At 42.7% G+C, this 22,911-nt stretch overlaps 1 protein-coding gene across 1 annotated transcript in view; it reads left to right on the top strand.

Moving 5' to 3' along the window:
• Positions 1–22,911, top strand: part of p4ha2 (procollagen-proline, 2-oxoglutarate 4-dioxygenase (proline 4-hydroxylase), alpha polypeptide 2) — a 44,244-nt gene that overhangs the window by 18,507 nt on the left and 2,826 nt on the right. The window contains exons 5-14 of the mRNA XM_041893624.2: positions 1,465–1,602; positions 2,351–2,590; positions 6,319–6,518; positions 9,372–9,548; positions 9,731–9,801; positions 9,921–10,020; positions 10,657–10,710; positions 14,827–14,892; positions 18,352–18,420; positions 18,656–18,752. Of these exons, the coding sequence (XP_041749558.1) occupies positions 1,465–1,602; positions 2,351–2,590; positions 6,319–6,518; positions 9,372–9,548; positions 9,731–9,801; positions 9,921–10,020; positions 10,657–10,710; positions 14,827–14,892; positions 18,352–18,420; positions 18,656–18,752 (1,212 nt within the window). The remainder of the gene's footprint in view (positions 1–1,464; positions 1,603–2,350; positions 2,591–6,318; positions 6,519–9,371; positions 9,549–9,730; positions 9,802–9,920; positions 10,021–10,656; positions 10,711–14,826; positions 14,893–18,351; positions 18,421–18,655; positions 18,753–22,911) is intronic.

Raw genomic sequence — 22,911 nt, 5'->3', positions numbered from 1 at the left:
GTGTAAATGTGGACCCACCAACATCTTTATGTTGTCAGATGTCTGGAAGGAGGCTAAATGGAAGTTCCAGTGTATTTGTTGATATTAGGAATGGATCGTAACACACTCTGTGTGTTTGTTATCTAGCCATCACCAGAGGCAACAAAAAGACCTGGAGATAACCTTATTATATCAGCTAGTCTCCCTTGTGTTTCCCCGTAGAGCTCTTAGCCTTTACGTCAGTGGTTCTCATACCTCTCCTCTGGGACCCCAGCCGTTCCATGTATTTGATATATTCCAGAGCTAACACACCTGATTCAACTTGTCAACTAATCAGCAAACCCTTGATTAGGTGAATCAGGTGAGCCAGTTCAGAGCTACAACAAAATTGTGAAATGTCTGGGGGTCCCTGAGGAGAGGTTTGAGAACCACTGCTATACGTGACTAGAATCACAGTTTACATCCTCTAGTTATCTTAACCTCACGCTCTAGATCACACATTATAGCAGTGCACACCAGGCAACTCCACTGCAGATGTTCTGTGCTTGATGCCTTTTACTATTTGTATGCGTCCCAAATGGCACCCTATTAGTGCTGAGTGATTAGTACTTTTTGAGGTCGGTTCGGTTTCGGTTCGAATGTATAGAAAATAATCACAGTTTTAGATTTTTGTACTTTTTTTAGACATTAAATGCACTATACATTATGTGGGTTGAATGCTGTAACAACACAGAATAAAACAATTAATAAAAGTGCTATGATGGTAGTGACTGCCCATTACTGCTTATCACTTATTAACCATCATTTAATTCACATGACTTTACATTAATAAAATATTTGTTTTATTTGATGACTTTATTCCAAGTCATCCTCTCATCGCTATAAAGCTGCTGCCTATGCTCTCTGACAAAATTACTATTTTAGTAGTTCTTCAAAGTAAATAAGGCATACTTTAGGACTGCTGAATACCAACAATCAATCACTTCGATCATGTATTTTCCGGTTCGCGAAGCAACTGCTTTCTATCCCTCTCGCACGTTCTCTCTTCTCTCTGTCTCCGTGTCTGCTTCACACAGAAAGGACAAGTAAGTGGAAACGCAATGGATTATGGTCATTGTAGTTAATTACCACATTTTCTGCACTGAACTATGTAGAATGTTGGCCTGTTGGAAACTACAACTCCCTACTACATCGCACAGTTCGGGCTTGATCTGATTTATCTCTACAGAAACTGAGCATCGAGCTCACAGAAAAAAAGGAACGAAATGGAATTCAAATAATTGAACCGACGTCGGTCAATTAGTTATTTAAAAACCAAAAAATAACAGAAATGTTGGTTAAATCGCTCAAATGGGCCCTGGTCAAAAGTAGTCCACTATAAAGTGAATAGAGTGGTATTTGGGACGAAGCCTTCAATGACTCACAAGATTTGAATAATTTTTCACTGTTTCACTCTGTGTCTGTATCACTGTGGTCCCTCCTCAGGGTTCATCTCTAACATGACAGTACACAGGCAGTACTTCCCTGACCAGGAGGATGAAAAAGGTGCTGCCAAGGCACTGATGCGTCTCCAGGACACGTACAAACTGGACTCTGAGAGTTTCTCCAGGGGCAAACTGCCAGGTAAAGAAGGAGTGTTGTTGTTCTCTCCCTGACTCCATGCAGACACAGTTAAAATCACTCGAACACTGCCAAGGAAGATTCTAGAAGCCTCCATATGTGTTATCACAGTGTATGAGCTGAGCATATCTCAGCCTTCCAGAAAGCTTTGAGCAAGCTAAGTGCTACTGCAGAGTGGTTTCTATTTCTTCCAGCCAGATGTCTAACCTCACCAGAAATGCAAGCTCAAACAGAACAGTCTTGACACCAAGAGCAGATGCTTTGGCCACACATTCACTGTGTATATATATTTTTATGACAAATGTGCATCCTATCCTAGTATTCCACCCCACCAAGTCAGGCAACTCTGTCAGAAAAAGGTTGCAAAAGCAATGTGTTTTGATATGACCCTCTTATTGCTGCAGTAGAAACATAATCTACGGTATCACAACACCATTATGGATTTATGGAGCAATTTAATGGAGTAAACCTCATAAACAGTTCATACACTGCTCATAGACAGTCGTATTAATGGAAGTTGCTATGAAGTGCTAATGAGAAACCTCACACAGAACAGAATGGTGTATTTATATATACTGTACTACACTATACTAAGGGTGACAAAATTTCCCAAAATTCCAATGTTTCACAGAAATCCTGTTTGGAGGATTCACGGATTTCCTGCTTGTTCCCTCTTGATTCCAGGAATCTTCCAACTGGGATTTCTGGAAAACCTGTGAATTTTGCAACCCTAACTATATTATAACTGCAGGTATGCACCACAACGCCATCCTGACGGTGGATGACTGTTACGACATGGGGAAGACAGCGTACAACGAGGCAGACTACTACCATGCAGTGCTGTGGATGCAGCAGGCCCTCAGGCAGATGGATGCAGAGGAGGAGCACGTGGTGTCCAAGGCTGATGTCCTGGACTATCTCAGCTACTCCGTCTACCAAATGGGAGACCTGTCCCGCGCCATCGAGCTGACACGCCGCCTAGTGGCCATCGGTAGGACACACACGCGACATACCGCTGAAACATCTTCAGAACTTGTTTAATATCCAGGAGCTTATTTTCAGTGGTGGAAAAAGAACCTAATTGTCATACTTCAGTAAAAGTAAAGACGCCTTAATAGAAAATGACTCAAGTAAAAGTGAAAGTCACCCAGTAAAATACTACTTCAGTAAAAGTCTAAAAGTATTTGGTTTTAAATATACTTAAGTATCAAAAGTAAAAGTAAAAGTATAAATAATTTCAAATTACTTATTTTATAGCAAACCAGATGGCATCATTTTCATGTTTAATTTACAGATAGCCAGACATAATTTACAAATGAAGCATGTGTTTAGTGAATCTGCCGGATCAGGGGCAGTAGGGATGGCCAGGGATGTTCTCTTTATAAGTGTGTGAATTAGGCATTTTTCCTGTCCTGCTAAGCATTTAAAATGTAACGAGTACATTTGTGTGTCAGGGAAAATGTATGGCGTAAAAAGTACATTACTTTCTTTAGGAATGTAGTGAAGTAAAAGTAAAAGTTGTCAAAAATATAAATAGTAAAGTACAGATACCCAAAGAAACTACTTAAGTAGTACTTTCAAGTATTTTTACTTAAGTACTTTACACCACTGCTTATTTTTAAGGGTGTTTGAGAACAGGAGAGACGTCTTTCTCTCTCACTCTCAAACACATTCTCACTATCTCAATCTCTTATACTCTCACTCTGTCTCTCACACACATTCCTCACATAATCTAATATTCTCACACATTCTCCAACTCTCATATACATCTTCCAGAGTTCCAGGGTGTAACCCAGAGAGTGGTCATGGTTTACTATTTTAAACTGCATCAGTGATGTTGTGTGTTGAAGGCTGCAATTATGGAGATCTGGTTGCTTTGTTTGAATGTGAAGTTAAATGGACCAAAACCAAGGCGAACAACTAGGAAAATCTGCCAGCACTGTCATATTGGACGGCAGGTAGCTTAGTGGTTAAGAGCGTTGTGCCAGTAACCGAAAGGTCGCTGGTTCTAATCCCCGAGCCGACTAGGTGAAAAATCTGTCGATGTGCCCTTGAGCAAGGCACTTAACCCTAATTGCTCCTGTAAGTCGCTCTGGATAAGAGCGTCTGCTAAATGACTAAAATGTATATTTACCAAGGAAAGAATCAAATTTAAAAGAGTAACATTAGTTATCTAGAATAACGTATTGCTGGGTAGTTGTCCCTAGTTTTGGTATGTTTTTTGTGTTTGTGGCAGGAAATGTGCAGGAAAAGTGGCTGAAAAAGTGCTACTTCTAACCCTTTTGTACAGGAGGGGGTCGCAGTTCCGGAGCGATCCACTAGGTGTCCTCCTCCGACAACCTTAGGCACCTCCTCACTCACAGTCTGGACTAATCATGATCCTATTGGAGTCACCTGTGTCTACCTGTCCACCTGTCTATTTATGCCCTCACTTCCCTGTGTTCCCTTGCTAGTTTCTCGATGCCAAGCAGTACAAATCAGTGTCTTATCGCGAGACGTATGTACAGGTACTTGAGAAGTGTTGTTTCAGTCGTAGTTAGTATTTCGTGTTTTTGCTGTCAGCCTGTTTTTGGAGACCAATTTGCTCCTCCTTTATTTTATAATGACAAGTCTGTTATTTTGTATCCTGGCTTTGGGACCACCAGTAAAGATCCTTGTTTCTCTGCTTACTACCTACTGTCTATCCTGCACCGCACCTGGGTCACACCTCACACCAACCCTTACACCTTTAAAGCATTTTAAGTAAATAAAGGGAAATAGCGTACTAGGGAGTTGTCAGTAGATAGTTTTTTGTCGAGATAACTAATTCCAATTGAAAAGACAACTGACCTAACTAAAATACAGTGCATTCGGAAAGTGTTCAGACCACTTCACTTTTTCCACATTTTGTTACGTTACAGCCTTATTCTGAAATTGATTAAATTGTTTTTCCTCATCAATATACACAAAATACCCCATAATGACAAAGCAAAAACAGGTTTTTAGAAATGTTTGCAAATTTATTAAAAATTAAAAACAGAATCTTGTTTCCATTGATCGTCCTTGAGAAGTTTCTACAACTTGATTGGAGTCCACCTGTGGTAAATTCAATTGACTGAACATGATATGGCAAGGCACACACTTGTCTATATAAGGTCCCACAGTTGACAGTGCATGTCAGAGCAAAAACCAAGCCATGAGGTCGAAGGAACTGTCCATAGAGCTCAGAGACAGGATTGTGTTGAGGCACAGATCTGGGGAAGTGTACCAAAACATTTCTGCAGCATTGAAAGTCCCAAGAACACAGTGGCCTCCATCATTCTTAAATGGAAGAAGTTTTGAACCACCAAGACTCTTCCTAGAGCTGGCCGCCCGGCCAAACTGAGTAATCGGGGGAGAGGGGCCTTGGTTAGGGAGGTGACCAAGAACCTGATGGTCACTCTGACAGAGCTCCAGAGTTCCTCTGTGGAGATTGGAGAACCTTCAAGGAGGCCAACCATCTCTGCAGCATTCCACCAATCAGGCCTTTATGGTAGAGTGGCCAGACGGAAGCCACTCCGCAGTAAAACACACATGACAGCACGCTTGGAGTTTGCCAAACAGCACCTAAAGACTCAGACCATGAGAAACCAGATTCTCTGGTCTGATGAAACCAAGATTGAACTCTTTGGCCTGAATGTCAAGCGTCACGTCTGGAGGAAACCTGGCACCATCCCTACGGTGAAGCATGGTGGTTGCTGTGGGGATGTTTTTCAGCGGCAGGGACTGCGAGTCTAGTCAGGATCGAAGGAAAGATGAACAGAGCCAAGTACAGAGAGATCCTTGATGAAAACCTGCTCCAGTGCTCAGGACCTCAGACTGGGGTGAAGGTTCATCTTTCAACAGGACAACGACCCTAAGCACACAGCCAAGATAACGCAGGAGTGGCTTCGGGACAAGTCTCTGAATGTCCTTGAGTGGCCCAGCCAGAGCCCGGACTTGAACCCGATCTAACATCTCTGGAGAGACCTGAAAATAGCTGTGCAGCGATGCTCCCCATCCAACCTGACAGCTTGAGAGGATCTGCAGAGAAGAATGGGAAAAACTCCCAAATACAGGTGTGCCAAGCTTGTGGCTTCATACCCAAGAAGACTTGAGTCTGTAATCGCTGCCAAAGGTGCTTCAACAAAGTACTGAGTAAAGGGTATGAATACTTATGTAAATGTCATATTTCAGTTTTGTAAGAAATGTGCAAAAAGTTCTAAAAACCTGTTTATGGTTTGTCATTATGGGTTATTGTGTATAGATTGATGAGGGGGGAAAAAACAATTTAATCAATTTTAGAATAAGGCTATAATGTAACAAATTGTGGAAAAAGTCAAGGGGTCTGAATACATTCCGAATGCACTGTAACTGAATGCGATGTTGCCATATAATCCTGCCTCTCATCTCATAAGACGGAATGGCAATTATGAAATAACTGCAGTTGACTGACTCTAAAGACAACAAGGAGGCATCTTATTTCAGACATTCAATGTCAGTGTTTCTTATCCTTGAGACTCAGAACACATTTATTTTGTTTTAGTAGCATTTAACAGCATCAAAGAGAGACAGTTCTTATTCACTCAAACCAGTGATGAGAGTTAAACTTTGTCGAATTGTGCTATCACACAATTAATTACTGCTGATTCTAATACATTTCCCTCATATTCCCATGTCCTGTTAGTCTGCGTAACTGCGTGACCCGTGGTGTCCTTACAGACTCTAGCCACCAGAGGGCAGGAGGGAACCTGCGTTACTTTGAGAAGCTGCTGTCCAAGCAGCTGAAGGAGCTGAACCAGGAGGGCCAGGAGCCAGCCACAGAGGAGCCCATCCAGCTGGGGACCTACAAGAGACCCAGTGACTACCTGCCTGAGAGGGAGATATACGAGGCCCTGTGCAGGGGAGAGGGAGTCAAAATGGTAAGAGACTGATTGTCTGAGATTCTTCAATGACAGTTGGTTAGGGGTAGTGGACAAAAAGTTAGATTTGCAATCTGTATGGCTATGCCTTGATAATATCAATCTAGAGAGGGCCATGATGAATAAACTGTCAGAGTGGTGACAAGAATGAGGGACTGTTAGAGAGGGGCAGTGCTTAATTTGAGCTGGATCCTGCCGGAACAGGACCCGGCACCTCTTAGTTTTGGACTGTTTTGTTGTGGAACCCATTTTCTCATGGAATGAAAAATTATTTTCACTGTTGGCAATGTAAAAATTTGAATAAAACAAATCAGAGTTCAAATCAAGTTATCTTCTCTTTAATTCTCCTGTCCCCTAAAAAAACGAATGTGAAAACGTGCCTGATATTCTAAGAATTGATTCGTGTTGGGCCGGCCCGGGCAACATTGTAGCCTATAGACCAATGCGTGACAGTTCCTGAGAGAAGCGTGCACATGTATCTCTCACAGAACTAGAATGATATTCACTTTCTATGATCTCTCTCTGCTCTGATAGACATGAGCCTGCAACATTAATCTTTCCAGCTTTCTGATAGACATGAGCCTGCAACATTCATCTCTCCAGCTTTCTGATAGACATGAGCCTGCAACATTCATCTCTCCAGCTTTCTGATAGACATGAGCCTGCAACATTCATCTCTCCAGCTTTCTGATAGACATGAGCCTGCAACATTCATCTCTCCAGCTTTCTGATAGACATGAGCCTACAACATTCATCTCTCCAGCTTTCTGATAGACATGAGCCTGCAACATTCATCTCTCCAGCTTTCTGATAGACACAAGCCTACAACATTCATCTCTCCAGCTTTCTGATAGACACGAGCCTACAACATTCATCTCTCCAGCTTTCTGATAGACACGAGCCTGCAACATTAATCTCTCCAGCTTTCTGATAGACACGAGCCTGCAACATTCATCTCTCCAGCTTTCTGATAGACACGAGCCTGCAACATTCATCTCTCCAGCTTTCTGATAGACACGAGCCTGCAACATTCATCTTTCCAGCTTTCTGATAGACATGAGCCTACAACATTCATCTCTCCAGCTTTCTGATAGACATGAGCCTGCAACATTCATCTCTCCAGCTTTCTGATAGACATGAGCCTGCAACATTCATCTCTCCAGCTTTGCACCTTCATCAATAATTTCCTTATAGAATCATAGCCGTGGGAAGGGTGCTGGAGGCAGCGGTGGAAAAAGTACCCAATTGTCATACTTGAGTAAAAGTAAAGATACCTTAATAGAAAATGACTCAAGTAAAAGTGAAAGTCACCCAGTAAAATACTACTTGAGTAAAAGTATTTGGTTTTAAATATACTTAAGTCTAAAAAGTAAATGTAATTGCTAAAATATATTTAAGTATCAAAGTAAAAGTATAAATCATTTCAAATGTCTTATATTAAGCAAACCAGACGGCATAATTTATTTATTTATTTAGGGATAGCCAGGGGCACACTCCAACACTCAGACATCATTTACAAATGAAGCATGTGTGTTTAGTGAGTCCGCCAGATCAGAGGCAATAGGGAAGACCAGGGATGTTCGCTTGATAAGCGCGTGAATTGGACCATTTTCCTGTCCTGCTAAGCATTAAAAATGTAAGGAGTACTTTTGGGTGTCAGGGAAAATGTATGGAGTAAAAAGTACATTATTGTCTGTAGGAATGTAGTGAAGTAAAAGTAAAAGTAGTTAAAAATATAAATAGTAAAGTAAAGTACAGAAACCCCCCAAAAACGTCTTAAGTAGTACTTTCAAGTATTTTTACTAAAGTACTTTACACCACTGGCTGGAGGTGCTGCAGCACCCCTGATCAATTTAACTACATTTGCCAAAGTTATAAAATTACTTTCTGTCTGTTCAGAAATAAATTAAATAATTCAGAACACTACACCAGGAGTAGTCCTATAATTTAGCCACAGAGGATCAACAATAGCTTTTTAAAATTGTAATAGCCTAGCTGTGGATTGTGTGTAGCCCAATCACAAGGCATGCCTACAGTCGGGAATGCGCAGCAAATCTGTCAGTGAACAGCATGTAGCCAAAACAGGCCTTTCGCAATATTTGAAATACAATCGCAGGAAAAACAAATCTGTCTGTAGGCTACCAAATATGTTATCAACTTCCAAATAGGCCTATTGAGCGAAGAGCATTGTTTTAGAAAGTAAAACAAGAGAGATATAGGCTTTTGGCACGAGCGCATCTGCCATCGCTGGTGAGTGAGCTATGCATCATTAGGTGAGTCAGTGAAACTGGAAAGCTTTTTTAGGACTATCATTTCCTCCTCATATTGTACAATATGTGTGTCTCCACACACCTAGGTCTAGGCTACTGATGGATTCAAGACAAGGTCATTTTTATTGATCTGAGATTCTCAGTTTGTCAGTGTGAAAGTAGGCTGTAATTTACAGCATTTGTGAGGTATTAACAAATATTCTGCTAGTCTCCAGTCATCTAAAATTTGTAGAATTGCATGAAATGCGTTAATAAAAAGGTCCAATTTTTCTCTGACCCTAGGCTTACATTTTTTCTCCCCATGTGCACAACTTTTGCAAGCGCCTCTACTCTACTGCTCTATGCCAGTACGCAAGAGCGATGATATGCATGCAATGTTCAATTTTTTAATTTATGCGTTCCGGTACATCAGAACCACCCAGGTCAACCCCCCTCTCAGCTCACTTTTTGTTCCAGCACCTCCCAATTGACAAATTAAGCACTGGAGAGGGGATGTGAGGTAGCTTAACAGGGTTTTGGAGATGAGATGTGAATTCCAGTATAACTCACACTCCCAACCCATTCCACCCTCCACCCCATCCAGACCACTGAGAGGCGCAGCCGGCTGTACTGCCGCTACCATGACGGGAACAGGAACCCTCGCCTGCTGCTCCAGCCCATGAAGGAGGAGGACGAGTGGGACAGCCCGCACATCGTCCGCTACCTCAACGCTCTGTCAGACCAGGAGATGGAGAAGATCAAGCAGCTGGCCAAGCCCAGGGTGAGAGGAGCAGCAAACTGGGCCAGCAAGCCCACTATAACCTTAGAATATCTCTATTAATAGATGGAATAATATACTGTATGTCTCAGTGGTAGTATTAAAACATTGTATCATAAGAGAGTGAATGTCTCAGGAACATAAGATGGTGTCAATATTAATTTATACTGTATATCTTTGTATAGCTTGCGAGAGCTACTGTTAGAGACCCTAAAACAGGCGTTCTGACCACAGCAAACTACAGGGTATCCAAAAGGTGAGTCATTATGGGTAAGCAGGGTTTTGGCACCCTCTGTAGATCATGTTTAGTTATGCCTCATTTCTGGGGAATGAGTCTTGTTGTTGTGGTGAGTCAGTGGATGTGTTGTCCTTCAGTGCGTGGCTGGAGGGGGAGGAGGACCCTGTTATTGAGCGCGTCAACCAAAGGATAGAGGACATCACAGGTCTGACAACGCAGACTGCCGAATTACTCCAGGTACAGATCACATACAGGTTCATTTCAATTTATCAGACGGTGCTGCAGCCCCCTCAGCACCCCTACTTCCCGCGGCTACGAGCCTACCTGGTAGACATAGATAACTATACATACAGTCTTCCTGTTAGACAATTATATACTGTAGTGTACCTGTTACACTCATATCCATGTCCCGTGTAGCTCAGTTGGTAGAGCATGGCGCTTGCAATGCCAGGGTTGTGGGTTCGTTGCACTCACTAACTGTAAGTCACTCTGGATAAGAGCGTCTGCTAAATTTCTAAAATGTAGATGTAAATATCAACATTGGGCATCATTTTCTGATGGTTTACTGTTAGAATACCCCTCTTCACTTTGTGAAATTTAGCTGATCGTTTCGTGTGAGTAGTTGTTAACTTCAGGGTCCCGTTTTTTCAAAAGTTATCTGATCGCATTACGGCAATCGGATATGATTAAATGCATAGAAATAGAATGAATAGAGGGCGTATCATTGACTTGAATGGGGACGCGTGTTCTGTTCATTCTATTTCTATGGCTTTAATCCTATCCGATTGAAGAAATCTGATCAGTTAACTTCTGAAAAACTAGGCCCAGAGGTTGTCCAATAACTTAGCTTCTACTCTTTGTCTCACTAAACAGATTGCTAACTATGGGGTCGGAGGACAATACGAGCCACATTTTGATTTCTCCAGGGTAAGGGTAATCTCGATACGGTGACTAAAGTGTGCTCTATGTTGCATCTGGGAAGGGATGCAACAGGCATGCAATCGTTTATCCTGCTGTGATCTATGGAGAAGTACGTTTTCACACATGTAGCCACACGCCACTTGCTTATGTTGTTTTCCTCCATTACAATATACACTACCGTTCAAAGGTTTGGGGTCACTTAGAAATGTCCTTGTTTTCGAAAGAAAAGCAATTTTTGGGTCCATTAAAATAACATCAAATTGATCAGAAATACAATGTTGACATTGTTAATGTTGTAAATGGCTACTGTAGCTGGAAACATCTGATTTTTTTATGGAATATCTACATAGGCATAGCAACCATCAGTCCTGTGTTCCAATGGCACGTTGTGTTTGCTAATCCAAGTTTATCATTTTAAAAGGCTAATTGATCATTAGAAAACCCTTTTGCAATTATGTTAGCACAGCTGAAAACTGTTGTGCTGATTAAAGAAGCAATACAACTGGCCTTCTTGAGACTAGTTGAGTATCTGGAGCATCAGCAATTGTGGGTTCGATTACAGGCTCAAAATGGCCAGAAACAAATAACTTTCTTCTGAAACTCGTCAGTCTATTCTAGTTCTGAGAAATGAAGGCTATTCCATGCGAGAAATTGCCAAGAAACTGAAGATCTCATACAACGCTGTGTACTACTCCCTTCACAGAACAGCGCAAACTGGCTCTAACCAGAATAGAAAGAGGAGTGGGAGGCCCGGTGCACAACTGAGCAAGAGGACAAATACATTAGAGTGTCTAGGTTGAGAAACTTTTGACCGGTAGTGTATGTTGACCCGTGATAAAAAGAAATGAGCGCTGCACATTTAGCTGTCAACGGGCAAGACGGTGTCTAAGACCAATGTGGACCTCTAAAGTTAGGGGGATTCTGGCTCTCACCCACTGCTAGAGTCTGCATCCCAAATGGCAACCTATTCCCTATGTAGTGCACTATACAGTAAAGGGAATACAGTGCCATTTGTGGTGCAGATAGAATGGTGTGTATCCAAGAGGGGCCCTGAATTCCTATATGGCAGATTGCCAAAGGAGACCTAGATGACGGGTTGAGTCACAGTTGAATCATGTCCATAACCCCGAGGGTATATTCCTAGAAGGAGAATAACTCAGAGGTCATATTCCTAGAAGAAGAGTTTCTAAGACCAATATGTACAGATATATTGGCATCCTTGCATTTTACAATGGAGTGCAATGGAGCAGAATGTTCTGTTTTCTCTTTTCAAAACTGGTTGAATGCTATTTTTACCCTGTAGGCACCTGCAACTTACCACAGGTGAGATAAATTACACCGTAAACGAGAAACGTTACCTCTAACCAAATTAATTTGAATTTTATAAAATTTTGTCCAGGCCATTTTTGTATTTGAAGTGAATAATCTCAATTTCAGTTTAGATTTTATACACGTGTAAACAAATACACGTGCACACAAAGTTCTCAAATTCAACATATTTGAGAATAAATAGTGAATCATGTTTTGAAGTTGTTGGCATGTAGATCACAGCATGATGAAGATTGCATTTTGAACCTTGGGGACACTAAGGTTTTATATTCAGTTAGAATGTTTCTTCTGCCTGGAAGAGTTCAGGCTGCATGCAAGATGCCCAGGGCCACAACCCAGTGGTAGACAGTAATTCTACTGATTCTTAGTGCAGTGGTAGACAGTAATTCTACTGATTCTTAGTGCAGTGGTAGACAGTAATTCTACTGATTCTTAGTGCAGTGGTATACAGTAGCTCTACTGATTCTTAGTGCAGTGGTAGACAGTAGCTCTACTGATTCTTAGTGCAGTGGTAGACAGTAGCTCTACTGATTCTTAGTGCAGTGGTAGACAGTAGCTCTACTGATTCTTAGTGCAGTGGTAGACAGTAGCTCTACTGATTCTTAGTGCAGTGGTAGACAGTAGCTCTACTGATTATTAGTGCAGTGGTAGACAGTAGCTCTACTGATTCTTAGTACAGTGGTAGACAGTAGCTCTACTGATTCTTAGTGCAGTGGTAGACAGTAGCTCTACTTATTCTTAGTGCAGTGGTAGACAGTAGCTCTACTGATTCTTAGTGCAGTGGTAGACAGTAGCTCTACTGATTCTTAGTGGCACCCAGGGGAAGTGCACAACGTAGCAATTGGACTACATTAACATATATCCAGTTAATCTAATATATACAGTGAGGGGAAAAGGTATTTGATCCCCTGCTGATTTTGTACATTTGCCCACTGACAAAGAAATGATCAGTCTATAATTTTAATTGTAGGTTTATTTGAACAGTAAGAAACAGAATAACAACAAAAATATCCAGAAAAACGCATGTCAAAAATGTTATAAATTGATTTGCATTTTAATGAGGGAAATAAGTATTTGACCCCCTCTCAATCAGAAAGATTTCTGGCTCCCAGGTGTCTTTTATACAGGTAACAAGCTGAGATTAGGAGCACACTCTTAAAGTGAGTGCTCCTAATCTCAGCTTGTTACCTGTATAAAAGACACCTGTCCACAGAAGCAATCAATCAATCAGATTCCAAACTCTCCACCATGGCCAAGACCAAAGAGCTCTCCAAGGATGTCAGGGACAAGATTGTAGACATACACAAGGCTGGAATGGTTTACAAGACCATCGCCAAGCAGCTTGGTGAGAAGGTGACAACAGTTGGTTCGATTATTCGCAAATGGAAGAAACACAAAATAACTGTCAATCTCCCTCGGCCTGGGGCTCCATGCAAGATCTCACCTCGTGGAGTTGCAATGATCATGAGAACGGTGAGGAATCAGCCCAGAACTACACGGGAAGATCTTGTCAATGATCTCAAGGCAGCTGGGACCATAGTCACCAAGAAAACAATTGGTAACACACTACGCCCGTGAAGGACTGAAATCCTGCAGCGCCTGCAAGGTCCCCCTGCTCAAGAAAGCACATATACAGGGCCGTCTGAAGTTTGCCAATGAACATCTGAATGATTCAGAGGAGAACTGGGTGAAAGTGTTGTGGTCAGATGAGACCAAAATCGAGCTCTTTGGCATCAACTCAACTCGCCGTGTTTGGAGGAGGAGGAAAGCTGCCTATGACCCCAAGAACACCATCCCCACCGTCAAACATGGAGGTGGAAACATTATGCTTTGGGGGTGTTTTTCTGATAAGGGGACAGGACAACTTTACCGCATCAAAGGGACGATGGACAAGGCCATGTACCGTCAAATCTTGGGTGAGAACCTCCTTCCCTCAGCCAGGGCATTGAAAATTGGTCGTGGATGGGTATTCCAGCATGACAATGACCCAAAACACACGGCCAAGGCAACAAAGGAGTGGCTCAAGAAGAAGCACATTAAGGTCCTGGAGTGGCCTAGCCAGTCTCCAGACCTTAATCCCATAGAAAATCTGTGGAGGGAGTTGAAGGTTCGAGTTGCCAAACGTCAGCCTCGAAACCTTATTGACTTGGAGAAGATCTGCAAAGAGGAGTGGGACAAAATCCCTCCTGAGATGTGTGCAAACCTGGTGGCCAACTACAAGAAACGTCTGACCTCTGTGATTGTCATCAAGTCATGTTTTGCAGAGGGGTCAAATACTTATTTCCCTCATTTAAAATGCAAATCAATTTATAACATTTTTGACATGCGTTTTTCTGGATTTTGTTGTTGTTATTCTGTCTCTCACTGTTCAAATAAACCTACCATTAAAATTATAGACTGATCATGTCTTTGTCAGTGGGCAAACGTACAAAATCAGCAGGGGATCAAATACATTTTTCCCTCACTGTAATCAAAGGATTCAATAGTAGATTATATTTAATATACTAAATATTCAATTGTTGCTAATTTTTTGTGAAATTAGTCATTATATCTCACTGATTTTCAATAACCACGTTAAGTCAAACAGATATTAACAATCAATTTGGTCACAGAGGATTTCTTTAGTGCACTTAGGTGGCGGGATCCTAGAGCCATTTTAGTCTGGGTTAAAAGTTATAAACATTTGTTGCAGCGTCCTCAGGACATCATGGTTGATGGAAATAGACTTGCTACCTTCCTGAACTACGTAAGTACATGTGTCTGTGTGTATTCAACTTGTGTTTTACTTCATAGAAAGAGGAGCCTGATGCTTTCAAAACATTAGGCACTGGAAATCGTGTGGCTACTTTTTTAAATTACGTAAGTATACGTATCCAGTTGCTGCTGTCAATTTACAGTAGCAGCTACTGATTTAGGGCTCTATTCATCTTTACAGCGTGATTGATATTTAAAGGGAATGTTCCCGCTTTAGCGGAGACTGCATTCACGGTGAACGCTGCATGTCGGCTCATTCGGAATCACCTTTACATTTCTATTGTATAATCTGTAATGCTTCAGCTTTACAGATTGAATAGAGCCTTTAGATTCTTCTTTGTGTGTCTCTGTTTTGCGTAATGATTGTTTTTGGAAGATCCATGACCGCCACTTCAATATTGGACATGGGAATGTCAATCAGTGTTACCGCATACTCATAAAATCACTGGCCATGTCCGAATACCCATACTAGTGTGCTACATACTTAAACTGCATGCTATGTACTCATCGTCACATGCTATTTAACACGTACCGGTTAGTAAAAAGTATGCAGTATGCCACGGCCGCAACGCAGTAGCGACTCCTGACTGGCTGAGTAGGTGGGGCGGAACTGAGTGCGGGTGGATTTTCTTACAAATTCAACAGACATGCATTTCATTAACCAGCCTGATAATACTTCATTTCCAATACGATTAATTTTTCTAAACTCTGAAAGGAATAGGAATGGAGTTATAGGCTTACACAGGCTGGTTATAGCCAGACTATCACATTCAAACTATACCTTAGTGTAAAAAACTGATCAGAGTTGTGGTTGTAAAAATACTTTATCTTGCTTTAACTGTTGGTTTGAGTTAGGGCTATCATGGTGGTGTCCATTAAAACACAGAGATGGTGGTTTGCAGTTCGAAGGGCTGTTGCCCGGTTTATTATTTCAGTTGAATTGTTGAAGATAATGACGGATAAGGTTGTATATAGGTCCTGGATGGCAGGAAGCTTGGCCCCAGTGATGTACTGGGCCTTACGCACTACCCTCTGCAGTGCCTTACGGTCAGATGCCGAGCAGTTGCCATACCAGGAGCTGATGCAACCGTTCAGGATGCTCTCAATGGTGCAGCTGTATAACTTTTTGAGGATCTGGGGACCCATGCCAAATCTTTGCAGTCTCCTGAGGGGGAAAAGGTGTTGTTGTGCCCTCTTCACGACCATGATAGTTTGTTGGTGATGTGGACATATGTATTAGTGAAACCAAAGTGCTGTAACATATATACACTACCGTTCAAAAGTTTGGGGTCACTTAGAAATGTCCTTGTTTTCGAAAGAAAAGCAATTTTGTTGTCCATTAAAATAACATCAAATTGATCAGAAATACAGTGTAGACATTGTTAATGTTGTAAATGGCTATTGTAGCTGGAAACGGCAGATTTTTTATGGAATATCTACATAGGTGTACAGAGGCCCATTATCAGCAACCATCTGTGTTCCAATGGTACGTTGTGTTTGCTAATCCAAGTTTATCATTTTAAAAGGCTAATTGATCAATAGAAAACCCTTTTGCAATTATGTTAGCACAGCTGAAAACTGTTGTGCTGATTAAAGAAGCAATAAAACGGTCCTTCTTGAGACTAGTTGAGTATCTGGAGCATCAGCAATTGTAGGTTCAATGAGAAATTAAGGCTATTCCATGCGAGAAATTGCCAGCATAGAAAGAGGAGTGGGAGGCCCCGGTGCACAACTGAGCAAGAGGACAAATACATTAGAGTGTCTAGTTTGAGAAACAGATGCCTCACAGGTCCTCAACTGGCAGCTTCATTAAATAGTACCCGCAAAACACCAGTCTCAATGTCAACAGTGAAGAAGCGACTCCGGGATACTGACCTTCTAGGCAGAGTTGCAAAGAAAAAGCTATTTCTCAGACTGGCCAATAAAAAGAAAAGATTAAGATGGGCAGTCTGAGATATGGCTTTTTCACACAGGGGACTGTGTGAACCACTACTAAAGGACACCAATAAGAAGAAGAGACCTGCTTGGGCCAAGAAACACGAGCAATAGACATTAGACCGGTGGGAATTTGTCCTTTGGTCTGTAGTCCAAATGGGAGATTTTTGGTCCCAACTGCCGTGTCATTGTGAGACGCGGTGTGGGTGAACGGATGATCTCTGCATGTGTATTTCCCACCGTAAAGCATGGAGGAGGAGGTTTTATTGTGTGGGGGTGCTTTGCTGGTGAAAGTGTCTGTGATTTATTTAGAATTCAAGGCAAACTTAACCAGCATGGCTACGACAGCATTCTACAGCGATACGCCATCCCATCTGGTTTGGGCTTAGTGGGACTATCATTTGTTTTTCAACAGGACAATGACCCAACACACCTCCAGGCTGTGTAAGGGCTATTTTACCAAGAAGGAGAGTGATGGAGTGCTGCATCAGATAACCTGGCCTCCACAATCCCCTAACCTGAACCCAATTGAGATGGTTTGGGATGAGTCGGACCGCAGAGTGAAGGAAAAGCAGCCAACAAGAGCTCAGCATTTGTGGGAACTCCTTCAAGACTGTTGGAACAGCGTTCCAGGTGAAGCTGGTTGAGAGAATGTCAAGAGTGTGCAAAGCTGTCATCAAGGCAAAGGGTGGCTATTTGAAGAATCTCAAATATAAAATATATTTTCTGGCTACTACATGATTCCATATGTGTTATTTCATCATTTTGATGTTTTCACTATTATTCTACAATGTAAGAAATAGTCAAAATAAAGAAAAACCCTTGAATTAGTAGGTGTGTCCAAAGTTTTGACAGGTCGTGTACTATAAAACATTATATTTTCGCATATTGAGAATGCGTCATGAGCAATTGTGTTGTTTCCGACTATTCGTTGAGTATCTAATTGATCAGCTGTTGTCAAAGCTGAAATTAGTATGATATCCGGACATTTATTGTATACTCGATTTTCGAAATGCTGCATACTATTAAACTTTCGTTTTTCGCATACTCAAACGGTCTTCTATTTAGGACGCAAGTATTGGTATTCAGACACGACCACTAACATTGCTACAGTAGATGGTGGTGGGAAAAAAATGTTTGTCAAACACTGGAAATTCACCCTTGGAGTCTGTCAGTTAATTTCAGTGTTGTACCCACTAAACCATAACATTGGATCTCATGTATTGGTCCATGCTAGTACTGTATGTATGATGTGTGTGAATAGAGGTAGAATGCCATGCTTTGCAGAACTACAGTGCTTTTGGACGACTAATTTTTATACTGCACTTATGTCTAGTTGAATGACTGGCTCCTATGGATTTGGTGTTGTTATGTTTAGTGTTATTAAACAATGTTGTCATCATTTCAAGACATGCAAGACCCTTCTTCAGACCTTCAGTAATCTTTAAATTTCTACAGATAAATGTTTATGACATGGAAACTATCATTTGTATGATTACGCCTGTTATAAAACTGTTCATGTAAATACAGCACACATCCCTTAGAGAAGTAGGCTACAGTAAATGGTATTAGGTGAAGTACTTAGTGTATTAGTGAAGCCAGCTCACAAGGCTGTCCTTTCCCTGGCAGATGAGTGATGTTGAAGCTGGAGGAGCCACTGTGTTCCCAGACTTTGGAGCAGCTATCTATCCCAAAAAGGTGAGAGATAAAACATTTAACTGCTCTCACACAAGCACAGCCCTCAGCACTAGGGGCCAGGAAAAACTATTGGTCAAGTCACATGGTCAGAGAAATCTCCTAGACTTAGTCATCATACAACGTTAGCCTTGGTTGAGAGGGCCCGAACTATCTTATTTATAGTGAGCCATTACGTCGATGCAGTGGTGACTTACATGTACTGAACAGGGTATGTCTCCTCAATGTGTGTCCACAGGGAACTGCAGTCTTCTGGTACAACCTCTTTAGGAGCGGAGAGGGAGATTACAGGACCAGACACGCTGCCTGTCCTGTGTTAGTAGGAAGTAAATGGGGTGAGTCGGATGGAGAGTTTAATCCAAACACACAAGCAGCCTCTCTAATCTCAATCTGTTTATTGGTGTCAGTCATTTGATGTGTTTCTTTGACTACTTCCTAGTAAGTCTTCATTGTGTTTCTCTATTGTATCTCTCACGTAGGCTGCAATGTTGCCGCAGTGTTTTTGTTAACGAACTTCTGCTTGCACATACACTTACTTTGATAATAGGAAGCCTCTAACTGTGGGGGAGTCTTGCTGGTAGTAGTAGGTTTTAACAGAGCCCTAAACCATGTTTCCACTGGCACTTTGAATTAAGGCCAAATTAGGGCTAAATTCGAGCTAGCTCGAATGGAATTCTCAAATTCGAGCTGGGTCGAGGTTAGGTTTTTACATTGTATTCTGAACCTAGGATGGCGGGAAACCCGGGCCAGCATAGACCAGTTTCACAGCCCAGTTTTACTATGCAACTGCCAGCTGATCACCACTGGATGCTGACACCACGTTTAGCTAGGTTGTCTGGGCTTGTTGCGGACTGTTAGCTATCACATGGGCAAGCAGTACTGCAGTAGTCAGACATGACACAAATTACCACCATAGCTGGATCCTTGATTTATTTTTGCACTACACAAAGAATATCCTACAGACACCCGACAAGGCCCAAATCCCCGTCATTCGCATGAGGAAGAGACGGAGATATCGTGGACGTAGGTCGGGGTGCCTTGTAAGGATCCGACGGCGAGCGAGTAAACTGCCGCTCCCATCAATCCTATTAGCCAAACTTCAATCATTGGAAAATAAATTGGATGACCTAAGATTACGGTTATCCTACCAACGGGACATTAAAAACTGTAATATCTTATGTTTCACCGAGTCGTGGCTGAACGACGACATGGATAACATACAGCTAGCGGGCTATATGCTCCGGCAGGATAGAACGGCTGACTCCGGTAAGACAAGGGGTAGCGGTCTATGTATATTTGTAAACAACAGCTGGTGCACAAACTCAAATACTAAGGAAGTCTCAAGGTTTTGCTCGCCTGAGGTAGAGTATCTTATGATAAACTGTAGACCACACTATTTACCAAGAGAGTTTTCATCTATATTTTTCATAGCTGTCTATTTACCACCACAAACCAATGCTGGCATTAAGATTGCACTGAATGAGCTGTATAAGGCCATAAGTCAACAGGAAAATGCTCATCCAGAGGCAGCGCTCCTAGTGGCCGGGGACTTTAATGCAGGGAAACTTAAATCCGTTCTACCTAATGTCTACCAGCATGTTAAATGTGCAACCAGAGGAAAAAAACTCTAGACCACCTTTACTCCACAGACAGAGACGCATACAAAGCTCTCCCTCGCCCTCCATTTGGCAAATCTGACCATAACTCTATCCTCCTGATTCCTGCTTATTAGCAAAAACTAAAGTAGGAAGCACCAGTGACTCGGTTAATAAAAAAGTGGTCAGATGACGCAGATGCTAAGCTACAGGACTGTTTTGCCAGCACAGACTGGAACATGTTCCGGGATTCTTCAGATAGCATTGAGGAGTACACCACATCAGTCACTGGCTTCATCAATAAGTGCATCAATGATGTCGTCCCCACAGTGACCGTACGTACATACCCCAACCAGAAGCCATGGATTACAGGAAACATCCGCACTGAGCTAAAGGATAGAGCTGCCGCTTTCAAGGAGCGGGACTCTAACCCGGACGCTTATAAGAAATCCCAATATGCCCTCCGACGAACCATCAAACAGCCAGAGTCAATACAGGACTAAGATTGAATCGTACTACACCGGCTCTGACGCTCGTCGGATGTGGCAGGGCTTGAAAACGATTACAGACTACAAAGGGAAGCACAGCCGCGAGCTTCCCAGTGACACAAGCCTACCAGACGAGCTAAACCACTTCTATGCTCGCTTCGAGGCAAGCAACACTGAAGCATGCATGAGACCACCAGCTGTTCTGGATGACTATGTGATCAAGCTCTCCGTAGCCGATGTGAGTAAGACCTTTAAGCAGGTCAACATTCACAAGGCCGCAGGGCCAGACGGATTACCAGGACGTGTACTCCGAACATGTGCTGACCAACTGGCAAGTGTCTTCACTGACATTTTCAACATGTCCCTGACTGAGTCTGTAATACCAACATGTTTCAAGCAGACCACCATAGTCCCCGTGCCCAAGGACACTAAGATAACCTGCCTAAATGACTACCGACCCGTAGCACTGACGTCTGTGGCCATGAAGTGCTTTGAAAGGCTGGTCATGGCTCACATCAACACCATTATCCCAGAAACCCTAGACCCACTCCAATTTGCATACCGCCCCAACAGATCCACAGATGATGCAATCTCTATTGCACTCCACACTGCCCTTTCCCACCTGGACAAGAGGAACACCTATGTTAGAATGCTATTCATTGACTACAGCTCAGCATTCAACACCATAGTGCCCTCAAAGCTCATCACTAAGCTAAGGATCCTGGGACTAAACACCTCCCTCTGCAACTGGATCCTGGACTTCCTGACGGGCCGCCCCCAGGTGGTAAGGGTAGGTAACAACACATCTGCCACACTGATCCTCAACACGGGGGCCCCTCAGGGGTGCGTGCTCAGTGTTCTCCTGTACTCCCTGTTCACCCATGACTGCATGGCCAGGCACGACTCCAACACCATCATTAAGTTTGCCGACGACACAACAGTGGTAGGCCTGATCACCGACAACGATGAGACAGCCTATAGGGAGGAGGTCAGAGACCTGGCCGTGTGGTGCCAGGATAACAACCTCTCCCTCAACGTGACCAAGACAAATGAGATGATTGTGGACTACAGGAAAAAAAATAGGACTGAGCACGCCCCCATTCTCATCTACGGGGCTGTAGTGTAACAGGTTGAGAGCTTCAAGTTCCTTGATGTCCACATCACCAACGAACTATCATGGTCCAAACACACCAAGACAGTCGTGAAGAGGGCACGACAAAGCCTATTCCCCCTCAGGAGACTGAAAAGATTCGGCATGGGTCCTCAGATCCTCAAAAAATTATACAGCTGCACCATCGAGAGCATCCTGACTGGTTGCATCTCTGCCTGGTATGGCAACTGCTTGGCCTCCGACCGCAAGGCACTACAGAGGGTAGTGCGTACGGCCCAGTACATCACTGGGGCCAAGCTTCCTGCCATCCAGGACCTCTATACCAGGCGGTGTCAGAGGAAGGCCCTCAAAATTGTCAAAGACTCCAGCCACCCTAGTCATAGACTGTTCTCTTGCTACCGCACGGCAAGCGGTACCGGAGTGCCAAGTCTAGGTCCAAAAGACTTCTCAACAGCTTCTACCCCCAAGCCATAAGACTCCTGAACAGCTAATCGTGGCTACCCGGACTATTTGCACTGCCCCCCCCACCCCATCTATTTACGCTGCTGCTACTCTGTTAAATATTTATGCATAGTCACTTTAACTCTACCCACATGTACATATTACTTCAACTACCTCAACTAGCCGGTGCCCCCGCACATTGACTCTGCACTGGTACCCCCCTGTATATACACTGGGGAAAAAAAGTATTTAGTCAGCCACCAATTGTGCATGTTCTCCCACTTAAAAAGATGAGAGAGGCCTGTAATTTTCATCATAGGTACACGTCAACTATGACAGACAAATTGAGAAAAGAAATTCCAGAAAATCACATTGTAGGATTTTTAATGAATTTATTTGCAAATTATGGTGGAAAATAAGTATTTGGTCACCTACAAACAAGCAAGATTTCTGGCTCTCACAGACCTGTAACTTCTTCTTTAAGAGGCTCCTCTGTCCTCCACTCGTTACCTGTATTAATGGCACCTGTTTGAACTTGTTATCAGTATAAAAGACACCTGTCCACAACCTCAAACAGTCACACTCCAAACTCCACTATGGCCAAGACCAAAGAGCTGTCAAAGAACACCAGAAAAAAATTGTAGACCTGCACCAGGCTGGGAAGACTGAATCTGCAATAGGTAAGCAGCTTGGTTTGAAGAAATCAACTGTGGGAGCAATTATTAGGAAATGGAAGACATACAAGACCACTGATAATCTCCCTCGATCTGGGGCTCCACACAAGATCTCACCCCGTGGGGTCAAAATTATCACAAGAATGGTGAGCAAAAATCCCAGAACCACACAGTGGGACCTAGTG

Source organism: Coregonus clupeaformis, chromosome 13 (assembly GCF_020615455.1).
Source record: "Coregonus clupeaformis isolate EN_2021a chromosome 13, ASM2061545v1, whole genome shotgun sequence".
NCBI lineage: Eukaryota > Metazoa > Chordata > Actinopteri > Salmoniformes > Salmonidae > Coregonus > Coregonus clupeaformis.
This window is presented reverse-complemented; position numbering and strand designations above follow the sequence as displayed.